Source organism: Chlamydomonas reinhardtii, chromosome 14 (assembly GCF_000002595.2).
Source record: "Chlamydomonas reinhardtii strain CC-503 cw92 mt+ chromosome 14, whole genome shotgun sequence".
NCBI classification, from domain to species: Eukaryota; Viridiplantae; Chlorophyta; class Chlorophyceae; order Chlamydomonadales; family Chlamydomonadaceae; genus Chlamydomonas; species Chlamydomonas reinhardtii.
In genome coordinates this window covers 142,012-158,423 of record NC_057017.1, presented here as the reverse complement: position 1 = coordinate 158,423, position 16,412 = coordinate 142,012, and the positions used below count along the sequence as shown (strand labels likewise).

At 65.5% G+C, this 16,412-nt stretch overlaps 3 protein-coding genes across 3 annotated transcripts; 2 read left to right on the top strand and 1 right to left on the bottom strand.

Annotated features, from left to right (window-relative positions):
* Nucleotides 1–906: 906 nt before the first annotated feature.
* On the bottom strand, nucleotides 907–5,098 carry CHLRE_14g608750v5 (uncharacterized protein). Its single transcript, XM_043069932.1, has 4 exons — nucleotides 4,661–5,098; nucleotides 4,267–4,386; nucleotides 2,586–3,878; nucleotides 907–2,231 (listed from the first exon to the last, which is right to left on the bottom strand). Exons 1-4 carry the CDS (start codon nucleotides 4,760–4,762, stop codon nucleotides 1,365–1,367), a joined length of 2,382 nt encoding a protein of 793 aa, XP_042916605.1. The 5' UTR covers nucleotides 4,763–5,098; the 3' UTR covers nucleotides 907–1,364.
* A 190-nt stretch (nucleotides 5,099–5,288) lies between these two features.
* CHLRE_14g608700v5 (uncharacterized protein) lies at nucleotides 5,289–12,744 on the top strand. The gene is made up of 12 exons (XM_043069931.1): nucleotides 5,289–6,154; nucleotides 6,380–6,522; nucleotides 6,745–7,233; nucleotides 7,733–7,948; nucleotides 8,227–8,260; nucleotides 8,478–8,731; nucleotides 9,005–9,065; nucleotides 9,866–9,909; nucleotides 10,238–10,306; nucleotides 10,566–10,680; nucleotides 11,067–11,158; nucleotides 11,635–12,744. The coding sequence occupies exons 1-12, from the start codon at nucleotides 6,082–6,084 to the stop codon at nucleotides 11,902–11,904; spliced, it is 1,860 nt and encodes a 619-aa protein (XP_042916604.1). The 5' UTR covers nucleotides 5,289–6,081; the 3' UTR covers nucleotides 11,905–12,744.
* A 554-nt stretch (nucleotides 12,745–13,298) lies between these two features.
* Nucleotides 13,299–14,931, top strand: CHLRE_14g608652v5 (uncharacterized protein). The gene has a single exon (XM_043069930.1). The coding sequence runs from the start codon at nucleotides 13,340–13,342 to the stop codon at nucleotides 13,541–13,543; it is 204 nt and encodes a 67-aa protein (XP_042916603.1). The 5' UTR covers nucleotides 13,299–13,339; the 3' UTR covers nucleotides 13,544–14,931.
* The last annotated feature ends 1,481 nt before the right edge of the window (nucleotides 14,932–16,412 follow it).

The window sequence follows — 16,412 nt, the reverse complement described above, 5'->3', positions numbered from 1 at the left end:
CCTTTCCTTCCCCTTCCCCTCCCTCCCCTCCCTCCTCCTCCCCACCCCTCCCCTCCCCCTACCCGCTGTGGCCAGGTCCAGCGGTGCGAAGCGGGCGCTGTGCACGCCCACCCGCACCGTGCCCAGCGCGTAGAACAGGCAGCTGCGGACCAGTAAGCGGGATGGGGAGGGGGTGGGGAGGTGAGGATGTGGGTTGGCGGGAGCATTGGGAGCATTGGGGCCTGGTACCCATACCTTGGGTCACCTTCGCAACCCACAAGGCATGTCGCACGTCCCTTCCCAAGCTGTGGTGCTGACAGGTCCCCGTTTGGTTTACTTTGGGCTAGCAATCACAACTCTCCGCCCTCCCCGCCGCCTCCTGACGAACCGCCCGTAAGCGCGCCCCCCCCCCCACACACACGGTCACGTCCTCCCCGCCCCCCACCCCCGCACCCCGCACCCCACCCTGCACCCCCGCTTGATGTTCCGCAAAATGGTCTACCGTCTACCACTTCCTTAACTAATCATGAATGCAAGCCCCCCACCCGCCCCAGCCCCGCCCCAGCCCCCCCCCTTCGTCCTTTTACCTTAACTCACTGACCGCTCGCACCCGTATTTTTAGCTTACAGTGCTTTGCGACGATGGTGGCATGCCCGTGTTTGTTGGCCGCGGGGCCCCCTTGATCCCTCGCCGCTGTGTCCGCTCACGAGTGCATCTGGGAGTTGCCTCGTGGGTTGGCGCGGTGGTGGGAGCTCATCCGAGCCCCGCCGCGCCCCCTAACCTTTCCTCCCCCGCCGTTGTTGGTTGTCGGGGCTTTGCGTGTGTGTCTGCGTGAGTGTGTGTGCGTGTGCTCCGGGCATCGTGTGGACCCCATTGCGTTTTTTGGGCTGCCCTTGCTTTTATGCTTGTTCGCGTGGTCGTGCCGTTTTTTACGTTTTTACTTTGGCTCTCACTACTACTCGCATTGCACGTTTGCTTGTATGTCTGTGCCGCCTGTTTGCCGTTTGAGTCCGCCACGCCTTACTGCCGCTCGCCCATTTCCTGTGTGTGCTTCCCCCTGCGCGCGCGGCTCTGGCGTGGCTTGCATTGCTGAGCGATTAGGTGAGTTCGCGGGGTCCCGGTTTCGCGCCGCAGCAGCTAAGCTAGCCACCTAGACGCATGCACTCAGCTTCTTTACCAACGAGCCTTACTTATCACCACTACTACTCCAGACTACCTGCTTTCAATAGGAACTTAGTATTTTAGCGTTAGCCGCCACGGAAACACGGGGGAACCAGCAGCCTGCCGCTGGCGAAACAACGGTATGGAATGCGTCGCGTGTGCCCGCTGTACCTCTGGACGTCGGCACTTCACTTCATATTTGATACACACCATCCCATGGATGGCTACCCCCCCCCCACGCGCCTGGCCAGCACGTAGTTGGCGCCCATGGCGTCAGGGCTCAGCGCGGGAGGCAGCGCCGCGCCACGAGCCAGCAGGTGCGCGTGAGCCGAGTGCGCGCCGCCGCCAGAGCCGCCAGAGCCGCCGCCGGCTGCTGCTGCCCCCGTCCCCGCCCCCGCCCCCGCCCCAGCACCTGCGGCCGCCGTCTCCAGGCGCAGGGCCCGTGAGCCCACGGCCACTGCCCCGCCCGCCACGCCGCTGCCGCTGCCGCCCACACCACCACCTAACGAGCTGCCCAGCCCCATCGCCGCCGCCGTCGGCTGCTGCTGCTGCTGCTGCAGGTGGTGTTGCCGCAACGCCCTCCCCCCTCCAGCTCCCCCTCCTCCCGCTGCCGCCGCCGCCACGCCTCCTCCCCCTCCTCCTCCCCCCGACTCGTGCTCCAGCCGAATGGGGTGTTGCTGCACGTGCCCGTGCCCGTGACCGTGCCCGTGCAGGTGCAGGTGCCCCGCCGCCGCCCCCACCTCCTCCACCAGCGCCGCCGCCGCCGCCGACAGCAGCCCCGGCGGCGCAGCCGCCGCCAGCCCCACCCCCACCCCCACTCCCACCCCCGCCCCCGCCACGCCTCCCGCTGTGGTTGCTACAGCCGCCGTGTCCGCCCCCAGCCCTCCTGCTACAGCCGCCGCCCTGCTGCGGCCGTCCATGGCCACCAGGCATCCGCCCACGGCGCCCGCCATGCAGGCCAGCCACACCACTCGCGCCACGCGCTGGCCGCTGGCCGCCACCAGCAGCGGCGTCATGAGCGAGGTGGCCTGGCCCAGGAAGGCCACCTTGGTGGCGGACAGCCGCTGCACGCCCCACGTGCCGAACGCCACCTGGCAGCGGGGGGGAGGGGGCAGCGGGTAGGAGGATAGGAGTGGGTGGTTTAAGGGGTGTGTGATTGTGGGGTTACATTCATGACTAGTTTAGGAAGTTGTAGACGGTAGACCATCTTGCGGTATAACGGGGGGGGGAGCAGTAGGATGGCGGGGTTGCGCCGTCCGAGCCCAATTGAGGATTACGTCCCATCGTCATAGAAAAGCCCCCCCCCCCAGCCGGTGTACAAGGGCGGATCTGGTCCAGGGCCGCCATGGCCCCATGCAGGCGTGTCACACCACACATGAACCCTTCACCGACTCCGCCCCACGAGGTCATGTCTCATCCCGCCACCCGCCCACCCCGCCACTCACCGCCCCGAAGTTGTACAGCCCCAGCTCCAGCCCCGCCGCCACCAGGCTGGTCAGGGGGGTGGCCAGCAGGTTGCCGGCGTGGCCGGCGCCGGCGCCGCTCCGGCCGTGGTGGCCGCCGCTGCCGGCCCGACCCCGGTGCCCGTGCCCGTGGTGGCTGCTATGGCTGCTGTGGTGGCCGCCGCTGAGGCGTTCACTGAGGTGGTGTTGCTGCTGCTGGTGGGTGTGGCTGTGGCGGTGGTGGGCGGTGCCGGGCACGTCACCCAACCCATGCCCCCCACCCGCCGGCCCCGACCCGCCCGACGCCCCCGGCAGCCGGTCGTCGTGGCTGCCGCTGCGGTGCCGCGCCGGATGCAACGACACAGGCGCCGTGCTGGTGCCCGTGCCGGCGGCAGTGCCGGAGGCAGAGGCCGCCAGCACGGCCCCAGAGCTCGCCGGGCTGATGGCGCCGTGCGCACTCGCGCCCCCGCCACCTCCTCCTCCTGCGCCTCCGCCGCCGCCACCTCCCAGTCCCGCCGGCGCCCCGTACCCAGACTCGTTCTCCGTGCCGCTGCCGGTGCCGCTGCCCGCACCGCCGCCGCCGCCGCCGCCGCTGCAGCGCGGCGAGCGGTGCACGCGGGGCGGCGCCGCCGCCACCGATCCCAGCAGCGCCGCACCCCCCGCGCCGCCGACGCCCGCCGCCGCCGCCGCCGCCCACTTGCCGTCGCCGCCGCCGCCGCTCTCCGCCAGGTCCGAGTCCGAGCCGCGCGACGCCAGCGGCGTGAGCTGCTGCTGCTGTTGCTGCTGCTGCTGCTGCTGCTGCTGCAGCCGCGGCAGCGACGGCGCGGAGCCGCCCAAGCCCCCAGCCCCTGCCGCCGAGGTGTGAAGGCCGGTGGGGTGGTGGGGCGGCGCCGAGGCGCCGCCGCCGCTACTGTGCGAGTGCGGGTGCGGGTGCGGGTGGTACCCAAGCGTTGCCTTTGGTGGAAACAAGGGCGCGCGGCGGGCGCCGGTGCTGCTGCTGCTGCCACCAAGCAGCCCACCGCTGTAGCCGCCGCTGCTGGTACTGCTACTGCCGTACGCGAGCCAGGCCGGCATGTGGCTGTAGCCGAGCGCGCGCAGCAGCGGCCGCAGCACGGTGGCCAGCACACGTGCGCCGCCGCGGTTGTGGTGGCTGTGGCCGTGGCTGTGGTGTCCGCCTCCTGCTGCTGCTGCTGCTGCCGCCGCCGCCCCCAGTCCGCCGCTGCAGTTCCCGGTGGCGGCTGCTGCCCAGGCGGCCTGTGCGGAGGAGGCGATGAGGAACACGGCAGCCAGCAGCGCCTGTGTGCAGGGGGGGCACATGCATGGCTAGATAAGAAATTGGTAGACGGTACGCATTCTTGGGGGAACAGCAATCGGGGGAAGGCCGGTAGGGGTAGGGGAGTGTAGGCCGCGGCCAGCTCCATGCCTTGTACACAGGCTCTTGCCCGCCCGCCCGCCTGACGGTGAGTAGTCTGACGTTGAGTAGTCCTCAACCAGGCGACCCCGCCTCTCTCCGCCCCGGAACTTCGCCTCCTGTGCCCGCTCCCTCCCTGTTCCGCTCTCCCCATCTCCCGCTTTCTCCCGCTCCCTGTTTCTCTGGCCTCAGCTATTTTAGCTTCTTGCTTCCCTTGCCCTGTCACATCGCCCGTTCCGCGGGTGCTCTTCTCCCCACCACCACCGCCCCCACCTGCGCCGCTGTCATGAGCGCCGCGGAGGGCGGCGAGGGCCCACTGAACAGCAGCTTGAGCACGGGGCTGTAGCTGCCCCACAGGAAGGCCGTCACCAGCAGCGAGGCAACGCCCAGGAGCTGCGGGGGACAGGGGCGGGCAGGGCAGGGGAGGCGGCGGGGAGGCGGTTGGGAGGGAGGCAGGGAGCTTTGGGGTTGAGGCTGAAAAGTGGGGGGAAAAGAGAGGGAACGGATAGGAGAGGGGGGAGGCGGTGGTTTACCAGTCAACGGGTCACATGGCGCTGACAGCTGGCAGCGGCGGAGCCAGCGGTGCCAAACCCCAGCCCGACGCCGGCCCCCGGCGCCCCACACGGGAGTCCCCTTTGCAGTCGTAATCGTATGGCCCGCCCCGCACCTGTCGTCGCTTGGCAGCGGCATCGGCGCGCTTCAACGCTGTGGGCGATCTGCTAGGGAGCAGGTCGAGCGCAAAGGAGCCGCTTGTTCTGTCTGAGAGCATGTTTCGCGGACCGCCAAGGCTGTGCAGCCCCGGGCTACCGGATTGCACTCCTCCACTTTCATCCTTTTCAGAGCCACGAGCTGCGCCAGCGCTGCGCGAGTGCATCAAGTGCCGCATTGCCTCTTCCAAGCGCTGTTGCACGCCAGTCCACCTCTGACCAAAAAACGTGCCTAACTGTTCATGGTTAAAGCTATACTTGGCAATAGGGCATATAATTAAGGGAGGGCCCGCGCGACGCAACAGCGCTAGTCAGCGCGGGAAGCGCAGCGACTGCGGCCAGTGTTCATACAACAGTACATGTAACTAGCCGGTCGCGAAAGTGTCCATGTACTGAGCCGAATGGACGCGACTGAACGCATGAAACAATCAGTTGGAGCGATGGCCAGTGGGGCACGGCGGGTATGGGCAAGACCGTGCGGTGAGGGCTGTTGAGGCTGGCAAGGCTGCAAACGACGTGTGACACGGGGCACCAGGAGACTAGGGCACTACACGCCTGTTGCACTGCCCCCTCTGTAACATCCGCATCCATACACCAGCCGGGAGCGGCACACACATATGAACGCAGTTCTTTCATCTTTCATTTGGGTTTGGTCTCTCCCGTTAGGTTTGGTCTCTCCCGTTAGGTTTGGGGTTTTGCCCCGCCCCCGCCGGGGTACTCCTAGACTCACGCATGTCCCTCAGGTTTCCCGTCGGGCTCGGTGCACGTGCACCAACAATGGTGCACGGCCATGTCCATGTCCACGTCCTAGACATCCGACTCACGCATCCTAGCGCGACTCAAGCTGCCGAGCCATCTACGTTAGCACCTGCAACGGCCACGTCCCCCCATCAGTAGACAGGCGCAGGAGCAAAGAATTCTCCACAGCCGCCGCGCTATTCCGCACCACCTGTCTAGCACGCATGGCCCACAGCCACCAACACACATGCTTGCCAGCTCAACAGCCGCCGCAGTACAGCCTGCATGGGGGGGCAGGGGGGCGGGGGGCGGGGGGCGCGGTCTCACCTGCGGCCGCGGCGGCTGCAGCTGCGATAGCGGTGTGTCGGTGCTGTTCCTTGCGGAGCTGGCAGGGCCTTATGGCCCGCCCGCTCACGCACAGGCGGAAAAGGAGCGATACCGGCGCGGCTGCGAGTATTTGTGGCCGCTGCGGTTCCCATCGCGGCGCCCGATCGGAGCGATGGCCGGGCATGGCGCAACACCAAGGCTTCCGTGCGCCGTAAGTTGCCAGTTAACGACATTTCATAAATAAGACCTATCTGAAGAATCGTCTTTGCATATCTCAACGGGCACAAGTGCACCCCAGTGCTGGCGTGTCACCGAAATGGGCAGAGTCGAGGACTACACACCGTTCTTGTCGCAGGAGGCGCGACGATTTACCGCGGCGTCTCTTGCAGGTGCGCTTGGTGCTGTCCATTCCCCACTGTCGATAGGGCTTGTTAAAGCCTCGCGAGGGCTTGACTGTGTCACATGACACGTTGGTCGTGCGTGGCCCTCGGCCGCGCCCATTCCCCCCTAGACTACCGCCCCACCCCCGAATAGCCTACCTGTCTTCACTTCGCCTCGCCCCTCCCCTGCACCTCCGCGACCGTGAACACACGCCACCACGTGCCTGCCTGCAGGCCTCATCAACCGGTTCGCGGGTGTGGATGGCGTGGTGAGCCTGGCGGGGGGCCTGCCGCCGCCCGAGGCCTTCCCGCTGGCCGCCCTCAGCGGCCGCCTGCCGGACGGGAGTGAGGTGGTGCTGGGGGCGGAGGGGCAGCAGGTGAGAGGAGGGAGGGGGGGTGGGGGCGGAGCGGGGGGAGTGCGGCACTGGCACCCGTTGGTTTCTTGGGCTGCCGTGCTGGAGGATGCGGCAACGCCCCAACACGTAACTTCCGCACTGTTCCCTCCCATCTCTGGCTCTCCCAAGTTCCCCTCCTCTCCCGCCACATCCTCCCAATCCTTCTCCGACCCGCCCCCCCGCCCCCCGCCCCCCACCCTCCAGGCCTACTGGGCGCAGCAGTACAACTTCAACCCTCAGGGCTACCCGCCGCTGCTGGACTGGCTGCGGCCGCTCACAGCCGACCTGCACCCGGGAGTGACCACGCCGCCGCCCAAACCCACACCGCCGCCACCAGCACCCGCACCCGCACCCGCACCCGCACCGGCACCGGCACCGGCACCCGCACCGGCACCGGCACCGGCACCGGCAGGCACGTCCGCTCCCTCCAACCCCAGCTCCTCCCAGCCCCAACAGCCCACGCCACCAGCCCCCACTTCCTCCACCCCCGCCGCCCCCGCCCCCGCCCCCGCCGCCGCCAGCCATGACATCATCCTGACCTGCGGCGCCATCCACGCCATTGGCTGCCTGGTGGGCTGCCTGACGGACCCGGGGGACGTGCTGGTGGTTGACACGTACACATACACACACGCCCTGGAGTGCGTGTTCCTGCCGCGGGGGCTGCGGCTGCTGCCGGTGGAGGGGGACGAGGAGGTGAGGGGGGCTGGGGGGACTTGCAGGAGGGAGAGGGGTGGGTTGGGCAATATGCCCAATGCCGAACCAAGTACGGTAGACGCCAAATGTGAAGGAGTGGTTGCGCGAGGCAGGGTGAAGTTGCGGGGGGAGGGGACGTGAGGGGCTGTGGGGGGGCCGTGAGGCTGGGCAGTCGTCTCTGGCAGGTGGGCCTGCGTTTGTGGGCCCCGCTGCGTCCTGGCCGGTCCGACTGACCGGCCGGCCCACTGCCTCACTGTCCGCAAGGTGGCGCTCACTCGGTTGTGCCCTTCAGGAGCCCCCATCACATCACATTGCGGTGCCTCCCACTCATACTGCGCCTTGACTCCGTCACCTCAACTGCTCAGTCCTACCTGTCTGCCTCGCACCCCCCCCCCTTTACACCGGTAACAACGCTTCTGCTATACTACTGCTCCTGCTTACGCCTTCACTTCTCACGTAAGTGTGAGTTTAGCCCCGCCCCACCCGCCTCGTGCCTCAGGGCATGCGCGCTGATGACCTGGAGCTGCAGCTCAACAAACTCAACAACCAGCGGCGGCGGCAGCAGCAGCAGCAGCAGCAGGCGTCAGGAGGGGGAGGGGGAGGAGGGACGGCGGAGGCGGCGGGCGGCCGCGCCCGACTGCTGTACGTCATACCCACCGGCCACAACCCCACCGGCGCGGTCATGAGCGAGCAGCGCAAGAGGCAGCTGCTCAAGGTGGGTGGGGTTGGGGGGAGAGCGTGTGTGTGTATGTGTGTGGTAGGCGTGCGTAGCTGTGGTGAGCGTGTGTGCCTGTGGTCGTGTGTCGAACGCTGGTTGGGCAGATTGCGACGTAATTGGGTGCTCGCTTGAAGGCGGCTTCTGTTTCCATGCACCTGGACACTCATGCACACACACACACACACACACACACACACACACACACACACACACACACACACACACACACACACAGACACACACGCGCCCCCGCACACGCATACGCACACACGTAGGTGGCGGCGGCGCACGACCTGTTGGTGCTGGAGGGTGAGGCGGTGGTGCTGGAGGGGGTGTGGGGGGGGGAGGGGAGGGGCGGGGGCGGTGAGTGGCCGGGGGGCTGGTGCTTGGACGTGAGGGTTGCCGGCGGCGGGTCTTTGGGGAAGGGGGCATGGGGGCAGCAGCAGCCGGGTCGCAGGCAGGAGCTGACAGCCCCTATCGCACTTCCCACGCCCCCAGCTGCACCCGCCCTGCGCCCGCGCCGCAGACGACGCCTACTACTGGCTCTACTTCCCCCACCACAGCAACCAGCACCACCAGCAGGACCAGCAGGACCCACAGCACCCGGGCGAGGGCGCCGCCGCGCCGCCGCCCGCCCCCCCGCCGCAGCCTCGCGACCAGGCGGGGCTGGGCGGCCTGCCGCGCAGTCTACTGAGCCTGGACATGGAGGAGGAGGCGGCAGGCGGGGGCGGGGGAGGAGGCGGGCGGGTGATTCGGGTGGACACGTTCAGCAAATGCCTGGTGCGTGGGGTGCGGTAGGAGGCTTGGGAGTGTGGCTGGTGCATATGATGGGGGAGTTGTGTGTGCGTGATTGAATGATACGGTGTCACGTGTACGGTCGCGTGTCAGCGAGTGCAGGGGAGCGCCACCTGGAGAGCCGTGCCAGCATCGGCTCTCGCGCGTGCACACACACACACACACACACACACACACACACATCCCAACGCTCCTCCCCACCACTTCTTAAATAATCATGCATGTGACCCCCACCCCCACCCCTCGATACGCGCACAGGGCCCCGGCTACCGGCTGGGGTGGATCACGGCGCCGCAGCCGCTGGTGGGCAAGCTGGCCAGTGAGTGGGGGGTGGTGTGGTGTGGTGGTGGTGGTGGTGGGGGGGGTTGTGGATACCAGCCCAAATCAAACCAAACCCAATGCAATAGAGCGAGGAGGAGAGCGTGGCCGATGCTTGACAACGGAGTGGCACGCGACAATAGTCCCCATTCCCGAAATGCACCGAGTTCCCAGGTTCCCAGCGAAAAATCCCGCAAACCGGTAGAAAGAAGGCGATGAGCTCGTCGGTCTTGTGCATGTGGGCGGTGCTGACGGTAGCCGCCTTCGAAATTGCCACCCAGGCTCAAACACACACACGCACGTTCTAACTAGCAATGCAGACTAGGCACACGTTGAATACCCACCTAGAAGACATCAAGGGAGCCCGGGCGCCGAGGAGGAGACCAGCGCCAGGGGGGGGCTAGTTCATTTTGATCCTCCCGAAATGAACCACTTTGAATGGGGGTGAGGTTGGGGGTGGCGGGTAGTGGAGGGACATGGAGGGGTGTAGGCACGTTGTGTGGTGTACGGGTGGGTTGGGTTGGGGGAAGCCGAGCCCGTGGGGGGCTAGCTGTGAGTGGCTGCGTGGGGATTGAAGGGCCCCGGCGAGTAGGTCCCCGCTGCGGGGGGCGTCACAGGATCGCACCGGGCAGTACGGCCACCGGGCGCCCCTGTGTGCCCCTGACACAATGCCCGTGTCCTCCTGCCTGCTCCACTCCTCGGCCCCCGCGCCTGCTACACTACTGTGCCTGGCACCGCCTTTAATTCTTGAATAACCGTGACTGTATGCTCCCCACCCCACCCCCCACCCCACCCACCCAGACTGGATCATGGCCAGTACGGTCGGGCCGTGCAGCGTGTCGCAGGTGGGCCGGTGGGAGCTGAGGGGGGCAGGGGGGGCAGGGGGGGGGGGGAGTTAGGGGGGGGGGCGAGGTTTGAGCCATTGATTGGGCGAGGGAGCCATGCGCTGCTGGTGGCGGCGCGGTCGCGGCGTGTTGCTCGCCTGTTGTGAAGGCTCTGTGTGTTGTCTCGGGCGCATCAGTCCCCCCCTCCCTCCTACTGGCGTGTCCAATCTCTCCCCCCTAGTCATTATTGTAACCCCTCCCCTCCCTCCTCCCCACCTCCCTCCTCCCCACCTCCCTCCTCCCCACCTCCCTCCTCCCCACCTCCCTCCGCTGTGTGCCCTCCGCCCAGGTGCTGGTGTGGCGGCTGCTGACGCACTGGGGGCGTCAGGGGCTGGATGACTACCTGCAGCGGCTGCAGGTGGGGGGTTAGGGGGGGGCGGGGGGGGGGGGCACGGGGGGAGGGAGGGAGCTGGGCGGGAGCTGGGCCCGCAGCGCCTGGTCACGTGCATGTTGTGGCGTCAGCACGGTCATCACTTCGCTTTCCTTGTGCTTAATGCCCACACACACGTCCACACACACACACACACACACACACACACACACACACACGTCCACACGTCCACACACACACACACACACACACACCTCCAAACACACGCACGCACACCTGCCTGCAGGCCCTGTACGCGGGCAAGGCCGCCGCCGCGCACGCCGCCGCCGCCGCGCACCTGTCCGGTCTGGCGGTGTGGCGGGCGCCGCGGGCGGGCATGTTCATGTGGTTGGAGCTGCTGGGTGAGGCAGTGAGGGGGGGAGGGGGGGAGGGAGGGAGGGGGGGAGAGGGGCACATTTATGGCTGGTCAGGACAAGCAGCCGGTGTTGACACGGCGCCGCGTTGCATCGGCGACTCCATGCAGAGCGAGGGGAGGAGGAGGGGTTGGGGCCATGAGTGGGAAGCGAGGTCAGGTCACCGGGCCAAATCCACATTCATGCGACCCCAACCCAGCCCAGGACTCACGGCCCCAAACCCCTGGCCCCGCAAACCCCATGCCGCCAACACCATGGCCCGCCCGTCTCCACCCTGCCTCCCCGGCCCCCGCCGACCCCTCGCCAACCCCGACCCCACGCCGCCCCCCTGCCCCCACTCATGCCGCCCCCCCCCCTCCCCCTGCTGCCTGCAGGTGTGCCCGACGTGGCCGCGGTGCTGGACGACCTGGTGGCGGCGCGGGTGGTGGCGGTGCCGGGCGCCATGTTCGCCACACGCGGACTGCAGGTGCGGCTGGGGGGGTGAGGGTGGAGGGCTGCAGGTGGTGTGTGTGTGTGTGTGTGTGTGTGTGTGTGTGTGTGTGTGTGCGCTGTAGGGGGAGATGAGACGTGCGCTGTTCACAGGGTGGGTGTGGGTGCGGGTGCGGGTGTGGGTACAGAGCTGCCGAGTGGGTACGGAGGAGCAGGTGCAGGTGCATGCTCGGGTAAGGGGCTGGGCTGCTGACGCACTGCATGCGCACGTGCAGTGCTGCATGTGCAGCGCGCCCTTGCACCTTGAGGGAGGGAGGGTGCAGCGCGCCCTTGCACCTTGAGGGAGGGTGCAGCACGCCCTTGCACCTTGAGGGAGGGTGCAGTGCGGCGGGAAGCCCCTGCCGTGCGTGGCGGGGTGCAGCACGTGGCCGCCGTGCAGCCCGACTGCGGCTGCTGCTGGTGCCCCTGGTGCCCGACCCCGTCTCTGCACCCTGTCCTGCCGCTCCCAAACAGGCGACAGTGGCCTTTGACGAGGACGAGGAGGGCGGAGGCAGCACCACCACCCCCATTGCCGCCCGCCACGCCGCAGCAGCGCCCGCCACCGCCACGGCGCCGTCGCCCTGCCTGCGGCTGTCGTTCGCGGGCAGCTCCCCGCAGCAGCTGGAGGAGGGCATGAGGCGGCTGGCGGCGGCGGCGCAGCAGGTGGCGGCGCGGAGGGCGGTGCAGGCGGAGAAGGTGGCGGCGGCGGCGGCGGCTGCGGCCCAGACTGCACAGCAGGGGTGACGATTGACGGGTTTGGGGGATCGCCGGGTGCGATGAGAACAGAGCACGGTGCAGGGCGGTGTGATGCGGGAGCGAGTGGCAAATTTCGGCCCCCGGCTGGCTGCTGTGACCTGGTGCAATGCGGGTGTGGCACCGGTGATGTATACCAACCCATCTACGAGTAGGCATATGTACGCTAATTACTACATAATGTGTTATTGACGCATGTCAGTACCATGCCCTCGGCTGTTCGCGGCCCAGGACTTCTCAAGTGCGTGGCTGTGGGCGGACGGGTGTGCGGACGAGTTTGTGAGCGGTTGTAGTTCATGCAGTGCAGTGGTGTGGTGTGCTGGAGTGGTGGCGAGTGGTGACCGCTCCACGGCGCAGCATGATTAAGAGGGTATCTGCCTTGAAAGCCGGTAAAGCTGCCTTCATGGCTGTACGTGTGGATTCTGTAAGGCTGTACGTGTGGTAATTGTAGGCAAAAACGTGTGCGGTACCCTTGTGTGTACGTGTGTGAAGTCGACACGGTAAGAAGGGTGTTTACAGGTACTTGTAGTTATTGTGAGGCGGTATGTAAGGGGTTTTTATAGGGTACGTAGGTGTTGTGGAGGGTATGTTCGGTTAGGTTGCTTATGGCAAGCAACCCAACTAGTGTACACCAACAACAAGGAGGTGGCTGCCTTAGGGAGGCAGGAAAAGGGCTGATCCCGGGTCGTTATCAACCCAGCCACCTTGACGCGGGCGCCTACTAAGCACACGCCTCTATGTTGGGGGCCTTTGGCATCCCCGCAAATCCGGACATGGCCGGTTGGGTGGGGTGCACAGTCCGTGCTAACCCGCAGCTAACAAACTAGTCACGTCACTCGCCGCCAATCAACACGTGCACCCTCAGCCCCACGCCCTGCTAGCGCCGTTCAGGCTCTCAGCCTGGCCCCGCCGCCGGCGGCGGCCATGGCGGCCGCTGCAGCTTGGTCGGCCGCTCGAAGCCCATCAGCTTCAGCAGGAGGAGCACACGGATCACGTTGGCGGCGGAGACGTCGCGGTTCTGGGGATGGGGAACGGGGAGGAAGAGGAGAGCGCACATGAGCTGTCCCCACCGTCAACCTGTCAATCAATCCGTCCCCAGTGCCCAGCCGTCCCCGCACATGCACGGTCCTCACCCAGGTCGTCAAGCAGTCGTTGCAGACTTTGACCGACCAGGGCCGCTGCCCCTCCTTCAGCCCCCCAAGCCGCTTGATGGCCATCTCCTGACACCCGCAGTTGTAGCAGGTCTGCATGGTCGGGAGGGTGGGAGGGAGGGGGGCCACACAAGGGCTTCCGCTAAAGCCAGGCATAAACCCAGCGGCCCACCCACCCACCAGCAATTGCAATCCCACTCAACCCACCCACCTTGGAGGTCTTGTATTCATCGATGATGAACACATGCTTGGCGTAGCGCTCACGGAGCAGCTTGATGAGCCGCCCCGTCGGCGCGCGCCCGCCCCTGACGGAGATGGGGGAGCCGCCCTGCCCTCCCTGGAAGGCCCACGAACCCCACCCCACCACCACCTCCTCCTTGGGCCTGCCGCCCGTGAGCTGCTTGGCGACGCGGTGGAGCGCGCGGTCGCGCTGGATGAACGCAGCCCAGCGCTTTCGGCGGAAGGCGGAGAAGTGGTAGTGCCACAGCGGCTTGCCCCGGACGCGGCTGGGTGCTCCGCTACGCAGCTCGGTGCGCAGTGCTCGCCGTCCCCAGCAAACACCCCTGCCAGCAACTGCAGACCGACACAGCACCCTGCCGGTTCCAGGGCACGAATAACCAGGGTGGCCAGGCTGAGCGCTCGCTGTTTGGAACCAACACTTCGCCTACATGCTTATGGCAAAGCAAAACCCAACACCACACACAAGTGTACACCAACAAAAATCAAAACTTTTGCTGTGTGTGAGTGGAGGGGCCCACGGATCGGGTTAACACCACCTGGCACGCGTGTGGGGACAGAGTGACAGGTCCACGTAGCACGGCGTCCACTGATGGGGTCTCGCTCTGAGTGTGCTTCAGGCTGTGCTGAGACAGACGGCTGAAAGGGGAAGAGTTATCGAGATAGCGCTGGGGCTGTAGATAATATCGAAACAACGGTTTGATAGATTGAGATGCAGAAGCGTAGCAGCGGAAGGTAGAAAGCGGGGAGGTACCAAGCACGGTAACCACCTGCGTGTCAACGGCTGACACGAACCCAAGTAACCCGAGCCTTCAGTTCGCCAAGGGAGGCGAGGGAGAGTAAGGGGGAGAGAGATAGCGCGAGGGGGTGAGGATCCCTGCGAATGGGAGACAAGGGGAGAAGGGGCTGTTGCGCTGCCGAGCTGGGGTTAGCTGGACTGAGGCGCTGCAGGCTGCGTGCTCAGAGGCACGAGGGGAAACCGAGGGAAACCGGCGCTCAGAGCGCAAGAGGCACAGGGGCCAGGCAAGTCGCACTCAACGACTTACCGTGTGGTCACTTTGGACCGGTGGGGATACTCAGAGCTTGCTTGCTTAGTTCGCAGCGTGTGTCTGGTTCCTTCTCTACCCTAGCACGACCGCCATCTGATATACTAGCCCAGCGGCCCAACGCTCCAGGGAAGGTACGACGCGTTGACCTTTGACTCTTGACCAAACATTTGACTTTGACCAGGCCGGACGGGGCCGGACTTTGACCCATGCGACTGCACGTGCACCAAGTCCGCACGCGGCCATGCAACTGCACATGCACACCTCCACTTCAACTCCTGTTGTTGTTGGTTACAAGGTGGTGTGCACGAGCATGCGTGCTATCCTGTCCCCGTACTCGGTACTTGGAGTTAGAATTTTACCACCTATGCCGGTACACATCATGATTATGACACCAAAAAATAACCCGATGTTTGTGGAGGAGAGCAGGCTTTCTTATGGGGCAGTGGGGAGGCACAGGCGTGTGTGCGGCGAAGGAGGATAGCATGGAGAGGGTGTCGAGGGGAGGGGATGTTGAGGGGAGGCGTACAAGAGCGAACAAGAAGAAGTGCTTTGCAAGTTCGTTCGTGTAAATGTACGCTACTCGAATGTCGGCCCGGAATACTTGAGGCGTAAATCAGGGCGTAAATATACGCCGGTTACAGCCAATCGTACGTTTCCCTGGCAATGGATATGCAGCTGTATTCCAGAGCGCTCTCTACAGCAATCCTTATTATGAAGCAGCAATATCGCAGCGCGCCCCCTGCCACACAGGCAAGACATGTATTCGTCTCCATGAATGCTTGCATTGCTCCCCTCGCAGCTGCTATAGCCTCGGAGCGTACGCTATGAGCTATGTCTATTATTGCAGTGCCAGCGAATGTAGAGGCTGGAGTAGCTGTGGTTGGCGCGAGCGCTCCCAAGCATGCTCGGAGCCGGTTATTCCGGCTCCACCCTGCCCCGCTGGCTGTTCGGGCGCGCAGGACCAGGAAAACTATTGCTTTTAAGATACATTTAAGTTGCAGTCAGTCACTGAAGCGTTCAGGATGCACAAGGACGGCAACCTACTTGTGACACTGATCTGACTTGCAGCTTGCCGGTCGTGGCATCAACGTAGCTGGCGATGATAGATGCCAGCTCGTCGATGGCGTCTTCAGTGTCATCACGCTCTGCCGCTGCACCCTGGTCAGCACCAGTGAGCTGCTTGACGTGCAAGCAGCGTTTGCTGGCTGAGCATGCTGTGCACCTGTGCACGCCCCCCTGGCAGTACACGACAGCAGCATCACCCGACAGCGGTGAACCAACTAGCCAAACCGAGCACAGATGCGGGTGCGGGGCGCCAGGGAACTGTGTTTGCTGGATCTTGGGTGGTGGGTCAGGGTCAGACAGCCGCGTCAGAGGGTGCAGCGGCATCGAACGCAGGGTCGGTTGCCACGTCCACAGGAGCTACGGGCAGGAAGGGAGAAGGCCGCGGTTACTTGACGTTATCCTCGGTTGGCTACCATCCCGGCAAACCCGCACATACCTGCAGAGCCCGGGCGTGCGGGCACGCGTGGCCCAGCGCGGCGAGGCTGGCTGCGCGGGTGCACGGACTCGTGTCGCACTCGAACACAGACGCCTTGTCGCGCCAAGTTGGATTGCACGTGCAATACGAGATGACATGCACGCCGTCGGCAAAGGTAATAGTTTGGAAGGTAGTGAGGACGAATTGCTTCATTTTGTGGTCGGCTGGGAGGCAGTAGACGGATTTCTGGCGTGTAGTTGCCACAGGTTTCAGCGCGCTGTCAGGGAAAATCTGCGCCAGGAAAGTCGTCAGGCTTGCGACGCCACCAGACTGCGGAGGGTGGGGACATCCGGAGATGTCGCAGCAACCGAATACCGCAAACGGATCCTGGTCGTCCATAACCGAGATCGTAGCTGAGACTGTGCCTGTGACTGGCGCCTGCAAGCTTTCATGTAAGGTTTCCGGCTCGTCGCCAGCGTCGAAGCAGACATCGCGTCCTGATGCCGCGTCCCCGCCATAGTTGACATCGTACTTGTCGCCAGATAGCTCAACGGACAGAGGCTGAGCTAGTGTGACCGCAGA